At 38.3% G+C, this 19,068-nt stretch overlaps 2 protein-coding genes, 1 long non-coding RNA gene and 1 pseudogene across 3 annotated transcripts; 3 read left to right on the plus strand and 1 right to left on the minus strand.

Annotated features, from left to right (window-relative positions):
- Positions 1 to 1,269: 1,269 nt before the first annotated feature.
- LOC148872440 (ABC transporter G family member 26-like) lies at positions 1,270 to 5,461 on the minus strand (annotated as a pseudogene).
- Positions 5,462 to 6,551: 1,090 nt separating this feature from the next.
- On the plus strand, positions 6,552 to 9,435 carry LOC148872441 (putative disease resistance RPP13-like protein 1). The gene is made up of 2 exons (XM_088973493.1): positions 6,552 to 6,668; positions 6,757 to 9,435. The coding sequence occupies exon 2, from the start codon at positions 6,865 to 6,867 to the stop codon at positions 7,912 to 7,914; it is 1,050 nt and encodes a 349-aa protein (XP_088829619.1). The 5' UTR covers positions 6,552 to 6,668; positions 6,757 to 6,864; the 3' UTR covers positions 7,915 to 9,435.
- A 2,443-nt stretch (positions 9,436 to 11,878) lies between these two features.
- On the plus strand, positions 11,879 to 12,681 carry LOC148872442 (uncharacterized). The gene is made up of 2 exons (XR_016106677.1): positions 11,879 to 11,953; positions 12,049 to 12,681. It is a non-coding gene; the product is annotated as an uncharacterized LOC148872442 (long non-coding RNA).
- Positions 12,682 to 14,319: 1,638 nt separating this feature from the next.
- On the plus strand, positions 14,320 to 16,750 carry LOC148872443 (acetylajmalan esterase 1-like). The gene is made up of 5 exons (XM_088971535.1): positions 14,320 to 14,746; positions 15,194 to 15,361; positions 15,461 to 15,609; positions 15,752 to 16,025; positions 16,334 to 16,750. Exons 1-5 carry the CDS (start codon positions 14,326 to 14,328, stop codon positions 16,549 to 16,551), a joined length of 1,230 nt encoding a protein of 409 aa, XP_088827661.1. The 5' UTR covers positions 14,320 to 14,325; the 3' UTR covers positions 16,552 to 16,750.
- The last annotated feature ends 2,318 nt before the right edge of the window (positions 16,751 to 19,068 follow it).

Here is a 19,068-nt window from a genome sequence, read left to right on the forward strand (position 1 = left end):
GCATAAGCAATTGTTCTTATATGAGTTGAAGTTTTTATTCCAAATTGAATTGAGAATTTCGTAACTCTTTGAAAAAGAAAATCACTACTTGTTAGTATAAGGCTTGTTTACCCCCCAAAACCAAAAACACCCCTGTCTAGCCATTCTCAACAGTTTCCCAAAGAGTGATGCAAGTGCGTTATTTATACTTTTCGGAATGAGCCTCAAAGTTGAGACTCAAGGCAAGACTACCTTATATACCTTTTGGAATGAGCCTCAACCTGACAGGCTGACACAACCCCCCTCCTTTGAGGCTTGGAACAAGCAGTGTTGAACAAGATCACATTGGAGAAGTTTCTCATAGATGATAAAGATATCTTTCAAAAATTGAAAAGAGTTTTCCCTCATAAAAAAACTGGTATAATGCAAAGTATAAAAGTTACCAAATGGCCTTAGTTTCTCCCAAATGTCTCTTTCCTTAAAAAACACTGTTTTTGAAGAATGTGTGGGCCTGTTTTATTAGAAGTAAAATACTGAAAGCTGACCTAGATGTTGAACACCCTCTCAATAAGCACTTGATCTAGATTTATAGCTCTTATAAGGCATAATGTAATTGTTGTCTGGGTTCCTTATTATCAGCGGGGTTCAGCAGGCTGAATTTTATTCTTCCATTCTGCTGTACCTAAATTTTGCCTTTCTGAGGTAGAGCTTTACCTTTTATAGAGATTTATTTCCTTTCTAATTTCCTTCTTATTCAGGGTTGTAATTGAATATAGTTTATTCAGGTTTAAATTATTTATGTAGCCTCTCCCTAGTCCATATATTTCCAAAAACATGATAGGTTTGAGTGACTGTTCACCAAAATAAAAAGCATCAAAAAACACAAAAGAAAGAAATGAAATAAATAATAGAAAGAAAAAAATGTATGAATGAAATGCTGGTGAAAATCTAAAATGTCAACTCCAGGTATTTATTTCCTTATTTGGAACACTGTTTTTCTAAATTTCTTTGTTAAGGAAATTTTCATTTACTGTTGCTGATACAAGTATGATTGAGTACCTGGACATAGTAACCTCCAGTGAGGAGAAACAACATTAGGACCAAAGAGGCAATCATCCCAGCTCTTTTGATGCTTAAAACAGCATCAGCAACGAGTTCCCCTGCTCCCTAAGTACAGAATTAGATCAGATTAGTTGTTGACTTGACAGATGACGACCCAGTTAAATTATTTGTAGGTTCTCTACTTACTTGGCTTGTTATACTACAATCAATAATACTGAGAGAATATTGTCATGAAGAAGCAAGGGACTGCACAAACCTTAGCTTGTCAAAGTAACCTCTGTATCTCTCTCTAAATGTTCTCCTTGATAATATTATAAACTGCTCCCACCAACTCATGGTCCACTCCTTAACTTGAATAGCTAACTGAAGGTGCTGTGGTATCTTTTCCATGCCATTGGTTCTCTGCTTTTTCTTTAGGTTCCACCCAGACTTTGTACTTCAATTGTACATACTGATAGATTGGTATTTCATCACAAGATAAGCAACATTAATGTCCTTTAGTCACTGCTGTTGTAACTCATAAAATGGAAATGAAAAACCAAATATTATAGAAATTGTCACCAAGTCTTTTGGGACACTTATGTCGTTAACTTGCCCTGTTGCCAAGTCTAGCAAGAACTCTGCAGGGTTCATGGCTATCTGAGGTGCAAACCTCAATGATGAGAAGTACTCCATGGATTCTCTAGCCTTCCCATAATACAGAGGACATCCCTCTGATATGAGCAAAATCTTGTTGAACATGTGGAACATTCTACTTGAAGGTTGATCAATTGTAATGATAATTGTCTTTCCTGCCTATGGATCCACTGAGTGCAACCATTAGAGTAGTCATCCTCCTCTCTAGCAAGCTTCAATTCTAGGAAGTATAAAAGAGAAAACGTTACCTTAGCAATTCCTTGAAGAATATGAAGAAGCTTATTTGCAGAGGTGGAATCAAGGCCTGAAGTGGGTTCATCAAGCAACAACAATGAGGGATCCATAAGAATTTCATAAACAACACTAGTCCTTTTCCTTTCGCCTCCAGATATTCCTTTCACAAATGCTCCTATTCTTGTATGGCGACATATATGATGAAAAAGAGAGGGCAATCACAGTTACTCATTATAACTTGTAATCATGTAAATCACTTCATACACATTCAAGCCTCATTTTCATCTAATTAATCTTAGACCTTATAACATGAGTGTTCATCACAAATTTTCAATGGAGAAATTTAGATCTAATTGCATTAGAAACCTCATACAAACTTCTCAAGGCCTAGTTCCTTCACAATCATATCTACTCTTGCAAACTTCTGTTGTTGGCTCATGTTGCTAGGAAGTCTGAGAAATGCAGCAAAAACCAAGGTTTTTTCCACTTTTAATTGAGGAAAGACAACATCATCTTGGGTTACAAATCCGATCCTGTAAATTCAAGTGTTCTCCAGTATTATATAAAATACAGTCTTCATATAAAAGATTATGGTGATTATATAGCTAAGCTGATAGCTGAGCTGGATCAATTCATCTGGGACAGACCCCAAAGGTTGGAATTAAACTAATACACATGAAAAATAGATTAAATCATTGACCTGAGCTGCGACAAGATTTCTAATTTGGCTAACCTCCTCTTAAGAGCCGGATTATATGGAAGGTTGTCTTTCCACTACCTGAAGGTCACATCAAAGCAAGGATTTCTCCACGGCCTATGCTTCCTGTTGCACCCTTCAAAATGTGCTTGTAGTTCTCTTGGACCAAGTTCAATTGAGACATCATAGCCTTCACAGGGTTTCTGGAGGAAGTGTGCCTGTTTTTTACCTTATATTCCACACCTTCAAGTGTGCCTTCATAGGGTTTCTGGATGATATTGTATCACCTTTTTCTTTGGGGAGTTTTGATTTTTATGTCTTCCAATGGTTCTGTAAATTTCACTTGTATGTATTTCATCCAGTTTTGTTTATTTTGTTATATTGATAAGGTAAGATGAAGAGAATACATTTAGGTATTAAATTACTTCCCCATTTGAAGTATGATTTCTCTCTCTCTCTCTCTCTCTCTCTCCATCAAATAAGAAGGACAGCTAATATCACTTTATTCTTTTATCCATTAAGGAAAAAAGAAATGGAGAATAGTTTTCTAAGCAAGCGTTTGAGCAATTTTCTGGTTCAGCAGTCTTCTGCATCGATGGTTTTTTTCTTTTCATGCAACAGTAGGCCAATTATTTGAGTTGACTTGTATGCCGATTATAGCAGCACACATGGCACGACACAAGCAATGAGTTTTAGCTTTCAAGTTTCAACTTGAAGTATTGACATGAAATAATATTTGAAAACGTACAATTGCATCTAAATTTTTATGTGTAATAAGTATAGAGCTATTAGTCTCAACTGCTGACAACTGATGGGATAGCCCGTCTGAGCATTTTTGGCACCTTGTTATATATTTGGAATCAAGACCCTTGAGTCCTGATCACAACAGTACTTTTATGTAAATATTTGTGAATCACAAGTTATATTTGCCTAATGTCGTCGTTGTCAGTTGACTGGGAAATTGGCTGGAGTAGGTTACATAGCAAAGACTCCACCTGTTTGCCTCTGGACATAGAGGCAAGGAGGCCCCAATCTAGTTGAGCTCTGCTGGGCTAGAAAGGCCTCAGTGGTCAGGCATATCTAACCAGTCAAACGTGAATTAGTGTTGGTGTGTCAGAAATTCAAACCTGAAGTGAACTAGTGAAACATACACCCTATGGGATTGGTGCTAGTTCTAGCCCCAAATGATGGTCCTCATCAAGGTCAGCTCAGTACCCTTTCTGAAGTTTTGTCATTCTTCCACATGGATCCTTTTTCCCAATTGGTCCCCTTGGTTCAAGTGAACACCATGTTAAGCCAGTAGCCTCACTGAGGCAGGGGTGAATAGAATTTAGAAGTTTTGAGGATTAATTCTCCAATGATGGAGTTTGAAATTCTTAGTGGTGGCTTGGCTAGAAAAGGCTATCTTCCCTCAAGGGGTGCTTGGAACATGATAGTTATACCTTATTTTTACCATATATAATTATATAAAAAATTAATTGTGGTTGATCAAAACAAGAATCCAGCTTTTATCACAAATACAAATTTCTAGTGTTCAAGGATAATTATAATTGATTAAATTCTGAGTGGATTGTACACCTTTAGCTAAAAGGAAAAAAATCACAAGTCAAATATATACTTATATTAACCAATCTAAAAAATCAATACTTTTATTATATAGCTAATATCAGCTAAACATAGATAGAAAATATACTAAGCATTGCTGACCCTAGTGAACACAGGAACCAATTTCTGTAGGCTGATAGTTTGACTATAGACTGACAAATTTTGTTCTAATTTCTATAGGTGGTGAGTCTGGTCTACTACCCTAGAACGGAATAGCCTTATCACCAGTTTATAGACACTTGTTGAGGCCTTATCCCTGTGCCATGATAAGTTAACCCATCCACCAAGTCCTGCTAAGCAGGCCAGCAATTCAAGCCAGTCGCTACTCACTAGCATCTCAACCATCCACCAACTTTCCTAATTGTTTTACACATCCACTGTCAGTACTTGCTAATGAATAAACAGAAAAGAAAGAAGATTAAAACAATTAATCAAATCATCAGTAATAAAAAACACCATTCATGTCCAACTCTCATCCTTCAACTGGAACACTTTCCTTTATATTCTCTTATGACAGCATGGATGTCCAATTTGGCTATGGACTCAGTCAAAGAGAAAGGCAGTAAACAAGAATATCAGAATGCCCGAAACTGAAATCTCTGGAACATTTTATCTACAGACCCTCATAAGACCAATACTAAGGAAGCTGAAGAGCATGCTTCTTTTTGCAGAAATGTTGTGGGATTTTGTTCATGCTTCTATCTTATATTTTGATTTGTAAAGTGCTTATTTCCTTTGAATACCATATATAATGCTAGTTATTAGAAGAAGAAGGTTTGGATCTCTGGGTGCATTCTTAGTGCAAGGAATGTTGGATAATTGTCTGAAATGAGTCCAGTGCAGGAATAGATGAGGGTTATCCGTGCACAGTACACTCTGGTGTAGGTGTAGACATGGGGACCACACCAGTTTGCAGTGAAGTTCTTTGGGTCGGACAGAATTGCATGCTTCCATGCTTGGAGAGCTGCGTAGGTAGTCAGGAGTCTTGGGTTTGGGAGAGGTGGAAGTGGTTGATGATGAGAGGGTTCAGAGAAGAATACAAGGACAGATAAGAAGCCACAGAGGGCTGAACTGAGAAATCTGTTCCTCATTTTGCCTCGGTGGCCTGATATCTGGGGAAAGGTTTGAGTGGAGATTTATATGGGCATGATTACTTAGTCACTCAACTACACCAAAGCATCCGTGGGTGTAGCTGTTAGCAATTCTCCAATAGGCCCTTTTGAGTACCTTTACAGCATGCAGCCCCATGGTTTTGACAGAAGGGACAGGACGATTTTCAAAGATGATGACGGTGTGGCTTACCTTGTCTACTCCTCAGCGGATAACAGCGAACTTCACATTGGGCCCCTCACTGATGATTATCTTGATGTCACCCATATAATGAGCAGGATTCTGGTGGGAAAACATAGAGAAGCCCCTGCCATATTCAAGTATGCCTTTTTTTTTCCCATTTTTGATCGATAAGTCTAAAACATCTTACTTCACCCCTAGTACAACTGTTGTCTTGATTGGTTATTTAACTGTCCTGATCTGTGAGGAATTAAATGTTTATGTTAAATATATGTGGTCAGTACATATATTTATGAGAGGTCAGTACATATTTGCAGTACAAAAAAAAATCACAATTGTTGAATTTGGTTGAGAAATATGCATTGCTGCTAGTACATGAAATGGATTAGATCTTGAGCAGATGCAACTGTATCCAAATCCAAATATAAAATGCCTAGTTGAATCCAGGTTGAGATCCTATCCAGATCAGGGGGTGTATCGATATCCAATCATTTCCCATTCATGTTGGATTATGGATTGACTTTCCATATCTAGTCTAGATTGCTATTTGAATCTAGGTAGGGTTACACATTAAAATGCTGATCTTCTGATTACAAATATGTGAATTCCAATCAGCATACAAGTCCCTTTCAATCAGTATACACCACCCATATGTGAATTCCAACACTTTAAAACTCTATGGTGTATTTTCATTCTAAATTAGTTGTCATCATTTCAGTTTATTTTTAACCTTTTAAGTTTTTTAAAAGTTATTTTCTTCTCAAGAATTCCTTTTGGTGTAGGTAATATTGACATCTCTTGTTCACAAGAAGGAACTGAATCTAAGAATCATGATGAAAATGCATGGACTTGGGGATGGTCCCTATTGGATGATTTCTTATGCATATTTTCTTTTCATATCATCAGCTTACATGTTATGTTTGGTGATCTTTGGTTCATTGATGGGCAAAGTGCAATCAGATGGGGATTTTCCTTTTTCATTTTTAATTTGTTGCTTGGGTTTCTTTTCAGGTTCTACTGATTTCTTTAACTCGCAGGGTTAAAGTTCTCTTCACGCTCAATGACTACAGCATACAGTTTGCCTTCTTCTTCATCTTCGTAAATTTGCAAATATCCTTGGCTTTTCTAGTGTCAACGACTTTTTCAAAAGTTAAGACTGCTGCAGGTCTGACTACGCTTGACCCATTTTATCTTATGGTAAAGAGTACTTAAAGCCTACTATCTCATATGAATTGACATGTTCATGATTGCAGTAATAGGGTACATATGCACATTCGGATCAGGGCTTTTGGGTGGCTTTCTTTTCCATTTCTTTGTTCAGGATCCATCATTCCCAAGTGAATGTAACTGCAATAATCAGGATGATAGCAGACAGTGGGTTTGAGCTACATGGGGAACATATCAAGGAGTTGCATGGTCTGAACCAACTCATCGGTGGGCTTACTATTTGGGGACTTAGACGTGTAAGAGATAGAATGGGTTCCAAGGAAGCAAACTTGAAGGATAAGCCACATCTTCGATCCTTGAAATTAACATGGTGGCCCTCGGATTGGAATAATGGGGTAATAACACCGTCGGTGGCTCCGGATGAGGTAGCATTGTGGGTTTTGTATGGGAATAATGAGGTAGCACCAATAGAGGAGGAAAATGTATTGGAACAATTGCAGCCACATCAAAATATAAAGAAGTTGATCATAGAGGGATATAGGGGGATGAAATTTGCTTCTTGGATGATTAATTCGTCATTGCTCCCAAATCTAGTGAAAGTTGATTTAGTGAATTGTGCTAGCTTCAAATCTCTAGGTTTCTCAGGTCCACTCCCTTTTCTCCTGGTCCTAAGACTATTTAGATTGGAATCCTTAAAGAACATTATCAGTAGATTGAGAAAAGGAGAACCATTCTTCCCATCATTACAGCATCTTGAACTCATGCATATGCCTAATTTGGAGAACTGGTCATTAGTAATAGATGATGTTAATGATGGTGTAGCAGAGCCACAAGAATCATTATCATTGTTCCCTCTACTTCCCAAGCAATGGAGCATAATAAACTGTCCTAAATTGGAAAGTATTCCATGGGGTATGCCTGCTGTTGAAGAACTGAAGCTGAATGCTTTTTGGATGATCAAATCTTTGTTGCTCCCAAATGTTCAAGAACTGAAACCAGATGCTTCTTGGATGATTAAATCCTCGTTGCTCCCAAATTTAGTGAAAGTTGAGTTAAAGGACTGTTTGAGGTGTGAATGTCTTGAATTATTAGGTCCATTCCCATTTCTCCAGGTTCTATTGCTAGATAAATTGGAAAACCTCAAGAATATTATCAGTAAATTGAGAAAAGGAGAAGGATTCCTCCCATCCCTGAAGCATCTCCAACTCATGGACATGCCTAATTGGAGAATTGGTCAATATTAATAGATGATGATGATGATGCAGCAGAGCCTTGGGGTATGCCAGCTCTGGGGTATGCCAGCTGGTGAACAAGTGAAACTAGATGGTTATAGTGCCAAACTATTAGAGTTAATACTGAAGAACAGGACAGTAGATCAAATCCCAACGGCAACAATTACAAATTCCTCTTCTACTTCTTTTTGCCCTGAAGTAAGGAGATCAGTTTTGCAAATTACCCACTGCGAAGACCTAAAGTCTTTTCCAGAGGAGGCGATGAATGGCTTGAGTTGTATCTGGATTTTAGAAATTTCAAAGTGTAAGAGTTTGACATCATTGTGTCCTCAAGCAGTGATGTAGTGCCTTACTGATCTTGAGAAACTAAAAATCAAGGACTGTCCAGAGTTTCATTCATTGGAGGGCATTGGAGGCCTTGTAATGCTAAAAGTTTTGAAGATTGAAGGTATGCCAAAGTTAGTTGAGCTACCAGAGGAGCTGGGAGAGCTCAAATCACTTCAGAAGCTTTGTCTTAGTCAGTGTTCCAATCTGTCATCTCTACCTAAAGGTGTGCAGTGTCTAACAGAACTACAGAAACTACAGATTGCAGATTGTCTAGAGTTGCATTCATTGAAGGGAATTGGAGGCCTTATGGCACTAAAAATTTTGAAGATTAGAAATATGCCAAAATTGGTTGGGCTGCCAGAGGAGTTGGCAGACCTCAATTCCCTTCAAGAACTTCAAATTCAGCAATGTCCCAATCTATCATCTCTACCTGAAGGTATGCAGTGTCTAACAGAACTACAGACACTTCAGATTGCAGATTGTCCAGAATTACATTCATTGGAGGGGATCAGAGGTCTTATAGCCCTAAACATTTTAAAGATTGACGATATGCCGAAATTGGTTGGGCTGCCAGAGGAGCTAGGAGACCTCAATTCCCTTCGCGATTTTCAAATTCGGCAGTGTCCCAATCTGTCATCTCTACCTAAAGGTATGTGGAATCTAACAGGACTACAAATACTACAACTTGTAAATTGTCCAGAGTAACATTCGTTGGAGGGCATTGGAGGTCTTATCGCTCTAAAAGTTTTGGAGATTGATGATATGCCAAAATTAGTTGGACTGCCAGAGGAGTTGGGAGACCTCATATCCCTTGAAAAGCTTCATATATCTACATGTCCCAATCTGTCATCTCTACCTGAAGGGATGAATCGTCTAACAAAACTGTCTACGCTATGTATTGAATATTGTACAGGGTTACATTCATTGGAGGGCATTGGAGGTCTTATATCCCTTGAAAATTTGGAGGTTAACCATGTTCCGATGTTGGTTAGGCTGCCAGAGGAGCTGGGATACCTCAAATCCCTTAGGCAGCTTCTTATTTGGTGGTGTCCTAATGTGTCATCTTTACCTGATGGTATGCAGCACCTAACAGAACTACAAAATCTACAAATTATGCAATGTCCTCAATTAGAGGAAAGATGCTCAATCAATACAGGTGAAGATTGGGCTATGATATCTCATGTCCCAGATATTCATATATGGTTGTGTTACTAATCTACAGAGAATTAATTAAGGAAACACAGTCTCAACTTTCACATTCCCATACTTTCAACATCATATTCTGTCATCATCCCTTACCACTGTTCCATCCACAACGTCCTTGAGCTTGACGCCAACCCATTTCTTCAGGTTTGTAATCATTTCACTCCATCTTTATAGCCAATTCCATGGGCTTATTTTATCTTCATTTTTGGACTTGATGTTAACGCCTTCTTTTTTTTTTTTTTTGTATTATCTGTATCTTCAGGTTCAATCAAGGAGCACTCATTATCATTACAATTCTGAATTATTTGATTTCATTTCAACCACTCTGTGGGCAATACCTTTTAGGGTTCAACTGCACTTTGTTCCAGTTGAACAAGTTTATTCCTTGCAGATCAAGTGACAACAGATGATATATTTCATGGTAATAAAATAATTGCTCTATACTTATAAAAAAAAAACTAATTGCTCTATTCATTAATTTCTCTTGTTTATAAATGGTTCATGCTATGTAATTTATTAATAAGGATATATTCTGTCTTTTGCTTTTGTTTTCATTCTTGGCAAAAAGAGGAGCACCAAGTTACATTAATTAATTATTATTTTTTGGGTAATGCAACACAATTCTTTAGTGTGTATCCTATGTAATTTGAAGAATTACAGCAGCTATAAGATCCGATTACATTGAAAAGTCAACTAGAATTTTTGTTAACCTTAATGTTCTGACTTAGATGATGCATTTTGCTTTTTTCCTCTTCTCTTATAAACGTCATAGCAAAGTAAAAGGAATATAGATCATCATCAACTAAATGAAGGAGTTATCTAACCAGGTAACCAAACATGGGGCCTATCTTGGTGTCATTGTCAGAGGCACACATCTGAAGTCTGTATTCGTAGCTACAGAATAAGTGGGAACAGTATAGTCTTTTTCAAAAAGCTTCCTTATTATTAAAAGTCCAAACAGATAAATAATAGCAAAATATTAAGCCTGTTTGCTGCTTGAAATGCACAGTGAAGAGCCTTGCATTGAGCTTTTACACTCCTCTCTGTTGGAATTTTTTGTTCTGCTCCAATACTTGAATGAATGTGATGGCAGGAAAATATTCAATTTATGAGTTCTGTGCTTGTGATTTGTGTTTGTATATGGACATTTATTTTGTACTCCTTGTAAGTGTTATTTTTTGTGTTTGTTGCATAGCTTCTTTTTGTCCATTCAATTTTCCCTCTTTATTGTTTCAGAAAATTCTATCATCACATTGTTTAGTGTAGAAATGTTATTATGAATATAGGTTTCGGAATCTCAAAATTATATCAATTACTGATGTTCTTAATGTGATAAGAGTACTAAGGAAAAAGAAAAAACTGACAAGGTCGACCTTTATGGATCTTCAGTCTTCTATTCTACTTTCATTTTTGAAATTTTATGCATGGTGGGTTTATACCATTGGGTTTCTAACAATGCACACACACACACACACATACATATCTATATCTATATCTATCTATCTATCTATATCTATATATATAGATATAGATATGTAGATATATATGGGAAAATTCCCGATCAATACCCTGTACTTTGGCTTGAGTGACAATTTGGTCCCTAAACTTTAAAATGCGACAATCCAGTACCCAAACTTTCAAAATGTGATGATCCAGTACCTTCCTTTAACCAGTCCATTAATCAGCCGTTAAGTGGCATTTGAAAAGTCAAAAATGCCCTTCAAATGTGATCTAATTCTCTTTATCAATCATCCAAATGTTGACAAAAAACTGAACAGTCCCAAATCCTAGCCTCTTCTATTCAACAAAGTTGGTGACTGTTTAGAAGAATCTAGAATTTGGGACTGTTCATTTTGTTGTCAATTTTTTGATGGTTGATAAAGAAAATTAGATGGCATTCTTAGGGCATTTTTGAGTTTTCAAATGTCACCTAACAGCTGATTAGCGGACTGGTTAATGGAAAGTACTGGATTGTCACATTTTGAAAGTTTGGGTACTAGATTGTGGCATTTTAAAGTTTGGAGACCTAATTGTCACTTCAGCCAAAGTACAGGGTACTGATCGGGAATTTTCCCTATATATATATATAAACTTATAAAGATATATAAAGTAAGGTTAAGGCAAAATTTGACTAGTGTGAGATGAACATCTTGCCTGTAACATTCTTTCTTGTACATCTAAAGAATCATGTAGGGACCATCGTTTAATGATAAAATCCCATGTTGAGAAATATGGGCTATGGGTTCAAATATGAGAGCAGCCACCTTGTGCAAATTTGCCAAAGGTTAGGTCTATATCATGTAGGGACCAGCATTCTGGATAGCAGCAGCAGTTATTCTTATGTGGTATACCTTTTATTTTTGTCTTGACACCATGGTTCAGTCCCATCAAAAATTGCAGAACTCCTGTGGACCACTTAGAATTTAGAAACCAAGCTATTAAATGAGTTTGCATGTTTCAGATGAAAATAAGATAGAGTCAAGTTCATTGCATAGGATCATGGCAGTAGCATATTCAGGTACATTATAGACTAAAATTCATTTCTTCTCTTAACCAATTCAATATACTTATTTTATATTCTTTGCTCTTTCTGTATCTTTTCATGTGTAACAGGACCAAGTGGAAATTCTCCACGAATACAGAGAGGGCAACCACAAATTGTGGATATTCTTGCAAGCTTTGATGTGAGAGGATGGAGAATTATGTTTTGCAATCAATGCAAGACCTCCCTCATGAGGCATGTGTTGCAGTTAAAGAAGATTATTGAGATTGCCTAACTAGAATTAGGCATTGTTTACTAGATCCAAATGTTTTGTGAAATAAAAATCGGAACTAGAGCTGGTTTCCTTTTTCTTGTTTTCTGGTTGTTCATTGTTAAGGGGTAAGGGGAGGTTCATGGCCAGTTGGAGGGGTTACTTAGGAGTGGCCCCTCAAGTGGAGTCCCTGTTAAGCCCTCTCCAGTTGGCCTTGGCTCTTGGTTGGAAGATGGGCAGGGGAGGTACAAATCCCCTATGTCTGGTTGCAAACTTGCAATCTGTCTAGGAGGAATTTGGGTCTCCTTGAAACCTTTTCTAATCTAGTCTTTTCTTTTAAAAAAGCTTGTGAGCCAGATAGATGTTTTGATTTGCTTACATGTGGGAATTACATGATACTAGAAATGCTTTGATTATTACTTTTGTATTTTGAAATGGAATACTAGAAATCATTTTCTTATAAAATAATCTCACAATTACCTGCTCGTACCAACTAATGGTGTTCGTAGGATCTCTGACTTATTGTAGCAGAGACTAGGGCCGCTGGGGGGGGGGGGTTAAGGGGATAGGTGTTGTGGAGCCCAGATCTGCTCCTCACAGAGCACTCTTCATATCTCACAATGCATCCCAGCCGTACATCGGGAACATTTTCTATAATGTTGTGTTATTCATAGCGAGATGTTCCCAATACATGGTGGGATGGGGCTGTGAGGTCGGTGTGAGGTGCGCTCTGAGGAACAGTGCAGCTCATGAAGCCAGAGAGAGACCCTGTTCATGGGTTGGGGAGCCCAGCAGACTTGCCCGCAGGCACAGCCCCTTCTTTAATGGGCTTTAAGCGTGTTTTGGAGACTGCCTCCCGTTCTCGCTATCCCTTTTTCACTCTCATTTTCTCCTCCCTCGCCCCCCTCAGTCTTGCTCTCCCTTTGTTGCACCCTCACCCTCTCCCGCTCTCCCTCTATCAGTCTCTCTCACTCTCGCTTTCTCTCGTTCTCTCTCTCCCTCTCTCCCCATCTCCCTCCCTCTCTTTATCACTTTCTCCCATTCTCCCTCTATCTCACTCTCCCTCCTGTTCTCCCTCCTCGCTCTCACTCTCTAACTCTCTCCCATTCTCCCTCTGTCTCGCCCCCACTCTCTCTCTCTCCCGGTCTCCCTCCCCCTCTCTATCTCTCTCCTGCTCCCCCTCTGTCTCGTTGTCCCTCTCTTGCAAATTTGTGGTTGAGGTCGAATCTAGAGGCATTGGAACTTGTCAGTTGGAGGCCATTTCTTGTTGTTACATAAGATGAATTTTCCATGTAGCATTGTTGCTTTTTTCACTTCTATTCATGTCTCAATATATACCAGGTGAAGGCCCACCTTAACCGTTTTTGTTTCTTGCACAACATTTATCACTTCTTCATCGTTTCGTTTGCCTTATCCATTAGACTAAAGTTTTGGCCAATACATTGAGGCCTTTCCTAACCGGAGGAAGTTATCATTTTGAACACCTGTGTCACTAATAGGTACAAAGAAATTGTCAAATACCTGTTAGTATGCTTCTTCAGTAAGGATTGTATTCAACGCATTGGAAAAAACCATTGAAGGAGAGGGAGAGCAGCCGAAGTCCAATCGGGAGACTGAGGGGTGCCATTGGGGAGACTAAGGGGGAGCGAGGGAGGAGAAAATGAGAGTGAGAAAGAGGAACGCCATTGGGGAGGAGAACTTGCAGTTGTAGTTGCAGAAGCAGTCGAAGAGAAGAGAGTTGAGAGTGTGAGAGAATGAAAGAGAGAGAATAGGGAGGGCGGGAGAGAACAATGACCATGGGCCCTAGCAGGTTGTGACATGGAATCCGAGTTTGATTGCCATCTCACAGGAAAAGCATAGGTAAAAGTGTGATGCTTACATGGAGTGGGAATCAATCTTATAATTTCAAAAGTTGAATTCGAGAGTCATTATAAATTCTGTATGAGCTGGCCTGATGTTCAGATTTCTGCAATGGGCCTGCCCGTACTTTCCCCTTTACTGATTTACATCCCGTTTAATTTGGGAGGCGTGCCGCGTTTTTAGCAAAAACTTTCCTGACGAGTCCTGACTCCTGCTTATTCCTGAATCCTGACAGTTATAACCCAATTAGTTAAAAAGTGAAGGTTGGTGTTGTCGGATGACCCAACCCACATTTTGGATCCTTCCTCCTTGTAATAGAACTGTAGTAGTTGTAGGATTTATATCCTTTCTTGTTTTAGCTGATAACGAATTCAGTTTAGCCTCTACATACGTTCTTATCACTACTACAGTTCTGTTCATTACTTCTTCCACAATGGCCATCAACAAGAAGTCGATGCTCTCTCTGATCCTGATATTGATTAGCTCTCTCCTTCCATTTCCTATATCTGCTCTACCAAAGGGCTGCTCCTTTGATGCCATCTATCAACTGGGAGACTCTATATCAGATACTGGAAATCTGATTCGAGAAGCTCCAATCGGGTCCTCTTCTGCGTTCGCTAGGCTTCCTTACGGTGAAACTTACTTCAAAAAGCCTACTGGTCGTTGCTCTAATGGCCTTATTATGGTTGACTTCATAGGTAACTTATACAAACTTTCTTTCTATGAAAGATAGCTACACATCTCTTTCTTATATTTTCATTTTAGATCTTCACATCCTTCTGGTGTAGCAGATTCTCTGCTTTCATTAGTTTCTTTTGGATATAGCCGGTGTAGATTTCTATTGGGATTCTTTTATATATTTCCTTCCTTAATTTCTGTTTTCTTCACAGATAATAATATCAGTCTAATCATGATAATCACCTGACTGCTGGTTTCAAACTTTCAATGAAACCCAAGTTTGCTTTAGAACAGTATTGGTAAGGGTAAGCTGGGTCGATTGGGTCAGACTCGATTCAGATTGTTGGTGGTCTGGACTACTGGACTGGTCCTTTTCTGTTTTGATCTCCATCTCAGTTTTTTATCAGAATGTTCATTGCTAATTATATATCTAACGTTTTTTTTTTTTCCGTTTTGATGTATTGCAGCTTCAGCCCTTCATCTACCTCTTCTTAACCCTTATTTGGAAGGGGATGCCAACTTCACTCATGGAGTGAACTTTGCAGTGGCTGGGTCTACAGCACTTGACACATCCTTCCTTGCAAAAAACAAAATTATAGTTCCATTGACCAACAGCTCCCTTTCATTCCAACTTGGTTGGTTCAAACACCATCTAAAATCCATGGTTTTAGTTTTAAGAAGATTACCATTCAGTTTCAGTTATTGAACTGTATTTTTCTTTGATCTTTGTTTAGAGTGTGCCCACAAGCTTGAAAAAGCCCTTTTCCTAGTGGGGGAAATTGGAGGGAATGATTATATCTATGCATTCTTTCAAGGAAAAAGCATAGGAGAGATTCACAGCTATGTACCTCATATCGTCCAGAAAATCAAGGATGCTGCTAGAGTAAGTCCCTTGTCTACCTCCTGACCATTACCATTTTTATGTTTTGCTAGTAAAGGGTCTTTAATTTGTAATCTTGCTTGATTGATTAGTTTTTACTTGGTTGAACTATTGCTCAAGCTTCATTCTCTCATGTTGTGTGCAGAAAGTGATAGATCATGGTGCAAAGACAGTGGTCGTTCCAGGGAATTTCCCTATAGGATGCTTACCAATTTATCTCACAGCTTTTAGAAGCGATGATCCAGCAGCTTATGATGAACTCAAGTGTCTGAAAGGCTTGAATAACTTGGCAATGTTTCACAACAATCACCTCCAAAGAGCCTTGAGACAGCTGGGGAAGGAGTACCCTGATGTCACTATAGTTTATGCTGACTACTACACAGCTCTTCAGTGGGTACTTTGCCATGCTCCTTCTCTTGGTAAGTCCTCTTTCTTCTGCTATGGACAAACAATCATTTTGTATCTTGAAGGAAATTTTAAAAACCAATTATGAATGAGTCCAGATCTCCTGCCCATGAGAACTCTGCACACGTTTTCCCACATAACACCACAGCCACATATGGAGAATATCTCATCCTCCTGCATAGTATTATGCAGGGGGAGATGTTCCCAATTCACAGGGTAGTGTGTTGTGAGTAGATGTGGGAAGAGTTCTCGTGGGCAGGAGATCTCACATCTGAATGAATCCCTTTTTTGTCATTCCCCATATCTTTATCTTGGTGTACAGGATTTGAAGACAAATCTCTACAGAAAGTCTGTTGTGGAATTGGAGGAGACTACAACTTTGATTTGACCAAGGAATGTGGAGCTCCTGAGGTTCCAGTTTGTCCTGACCCAGAAACACGCATTAGTTGGGATGGTTTTCATTTGACAGAGAAAGCTTGCAAGTACATGGCTGATTTCCTCATGCACAGCATAATGCCAGAAATCCAATGTGCCATCTGAACCTGTTTTGGTTCAATAGTCACTGAACTTGATTAGAAATAAGTTACTACTTCAATTGCGAGGTTCCTAAGTTTGGTACTTAGAGTCTAGTGTACTGTACTTCTTTTTCTTTTCTTTTTTTAATATTGTAAGATGTAAACTTGTCTTTGGGACAATGAACTTTGTCTGGATATGAAATCAAAGCTAAAATTTTGCATTATATTGAATTTACATTTGTAGTCATTAAATTGATATGGTTTCATCTGTAAACATTGCTATATAATAGTAGTGTAAAGAGTGTTGTGAAGCATAAAACAAGACTAAAAGAAAAGAGGTCTATTATGGTGGCTTTTATAGCAGGGATTTCGGTTGATGGTTTTTATAGTGGGGGTTTTATATATCATAACCCTGTTCTAGTGATGTAGCTCACTTAAAATAAATAAACTCACATCACAATGCAATAGAATACTCAGCATGGCCTCCTTTACCATTGCCTCTGCTCAAAACAAAAAGAATACCATGTTATGATATTCGATGATACTGATTGCAGTTCTACCCGGAAAATCAGAACTAGGAAAACTTTGTAGTATGTTGTGATGCCCTTGTATGTATTTGAAAAAAAAAAATCCAGAAAATGGTTCCCTGACCTGCGATTTTGTCTTCATTAAATGCTACTATAAGACTTGATGAGTGTTGTTGCATGGAATGATCATGTCCAAAAGTCATCAAATAAACCAAAACAGCCAAGGAACTTGGGCTTGAAAATTCCTAGTTGATAGAACAATGAAAACAATCCTAATGCTTTGATTTTATGTGTGAATCCCACTTTGTAAATGTGGCTTTGATAACATCTCAAATTCTCAACTTATAGCGGAGATGATAACTTACCACGAAATAGAAAAGGGAAAATTCCAGATTAGTACCCTGAACTTTAGGGGTAGTTTCAGGTTAGTACCCAAACTTTAAATCATGTCACTGCAGTACCTAAACTTTCAAAAATGGTCAAGTTGGTTCAAAGCCATTAACTGACATTAACCGATAAGTGTAATGGCATAAATACCCCTTGCAGCCCAAAGAAGAGAGAGTAAATTTTTCAAAATGATGAAACAGCCCATTAAACCATTTTTTCTTGGAACAAGCAACACTGTTCATTCCAAGCACCAGTGTTCAACTCATCATCCCAAGAAAAATTGGAGACCAAAGAGAAAGAGCTCGATCGGATGCAAGATCATTCCCTCGGTCTCTGTCTCCTACCATCATAGCTCATACAAGAGATCTAACTCCAGCTTGTCTTTGCTTTGAATAATCTCCAAGAAGTGATCATCGATTCCCCGTTAATCTGTGAACAATAGTAAAGCAAGAGGAAAGCAAGAAGAAAGTGGAGAGAGTCTTGTTTCTTTCCCTCACCCCAAAAGGTTATAGGAGCAGAGTTTATATGTATAGGAATAAACCCCAACTAATTAACAAATTTGGTAGAAAAGAATTGTGCCAGCTCAATAACAGAATGCCAGCTCGGCTAGTAAAAGGGCAAAAGAAAAGAGAATAAAGGAATGAATTGAGATAGTAACTTTACATCCCCCCCCCCCCCTCAAATTGGAGTTTGGTGGATATCAAGGAAACCCAACTTGGACATGAAGTTGCTGAATTGAGGACCAGAGAGTGACTTTGTAAAAACATCAGCTACTTGGTGATGAGTAGAGATGTGCTGAGGATTGATAAAGCCTTGCTTGAACTACTCTCTGACTAAGTGGCAATCGATGTCCAAGTGTTTTGTTCTTTCATGAAACCCTGGATTGGTAGTGATGTGTAGAGTAGCTTGATTGTCACACCAAAGAGGAATTGGAAGTTTTAATTGAATGCCAAAATCCTTGAGAACATAGGAGATCCATTGAAGTTCACAAACCGTTGCTGCTAAACTCTTATATTTTGCTTCTGCTGATGATCTTGAGACTGTTGTTTGTTTCTTCATTTTCCAAGAAATGAGAGCTAACCCCAAAGAAATGCAAAAACCTGTTAAGGATTTTCTGGTTTCAGAACAAGAGGCCCAGTCTGTATCACTGAAAGCTTCCAATTGAAGAGAATTGCCTGTTGGATAAAAAAGGCCTTTTGAAGGACAACCTTTTAGATATCTAAGCAAGTGTATTGTAGCTTCCCAGTGTGACTGACATGGAGAGTTCGTGAACTAACTTAGCTGCTGTACAGAGTAGCTAATGTCTGGCTTGCTAATATTTAAATACAATAAACGCCCAACAAGCCTTCTATATCTTTTTGGTTTAGCTAGTGAGGGTCTTTTGTTTGTACAAAGCTTTTGACCTTTAGGGAAAGGTGTTTTAGCTGGTTTAGCACCTAGGAGTCCAGCATCTATTAGAATGTCAAGAATGTTTTCCTTTGGTTAAGAACAGTACCTGAAGAACTCCTAGCAATCTCCAAACCTAGAAAATACTTGGCATAGCCAATATCTTTGATAGTGAATAACTTATCCAAGTACTGTTTGACTGAAATGATATATGCTTCTGAGGTATGTATTAAAAGCACATC

The sequence above is a fragment of the Nelumbo lutea genome, chromosome 2 (assembly GCF_056320005.1).
Source record: "Nelumbo lutea isolate HS-2025 chromosome 2, American lotus-T2T, whole genome shotgun sequence".
Classification (NCBI taxonomy): domain Eukaryota; kingdom Viridiplantae; phylum Streptophyta; class Magnoliopsida; order Proteales; family Nelumbonaceae; genus Nelumbo; species Nelumbo lutea.

What these genes read in the sequence shown, in the direction of transcription:
- LOC148872443 (XM_088971535.1), top strand. Translation starts at nt 14,326, where the DNA reads ATGACCCAACCCACATTTTGGATCCTTCCTCCTTGTAATAGAACTGTA. An exon ending in TATTATGGTTGACTTCATAG is followed by an intron (nt 14,747 to 15,193) that starts GTAACTTATACA and finishes GATGTATTGCAG; the next exon opens with CTTCAGCCCTTCATCTACCT. An exon ending in TTGCCATGCTCCTTCTCTTG is followed by an intron (nt 16,026 to 16,333) that starts GTAAGTCCTCTT and finishes CTTGGTGTACAG; the next exon opens with GATTTGAAGACAAATCTCTA.
- LOC148872441 (XM_088973493.1), top strand. Translation starts at nt 6,865, where the DNA reads ATGATAGCAGACAGTGGGTTTGAGCTACATGGGGAACATATCAAGGAG.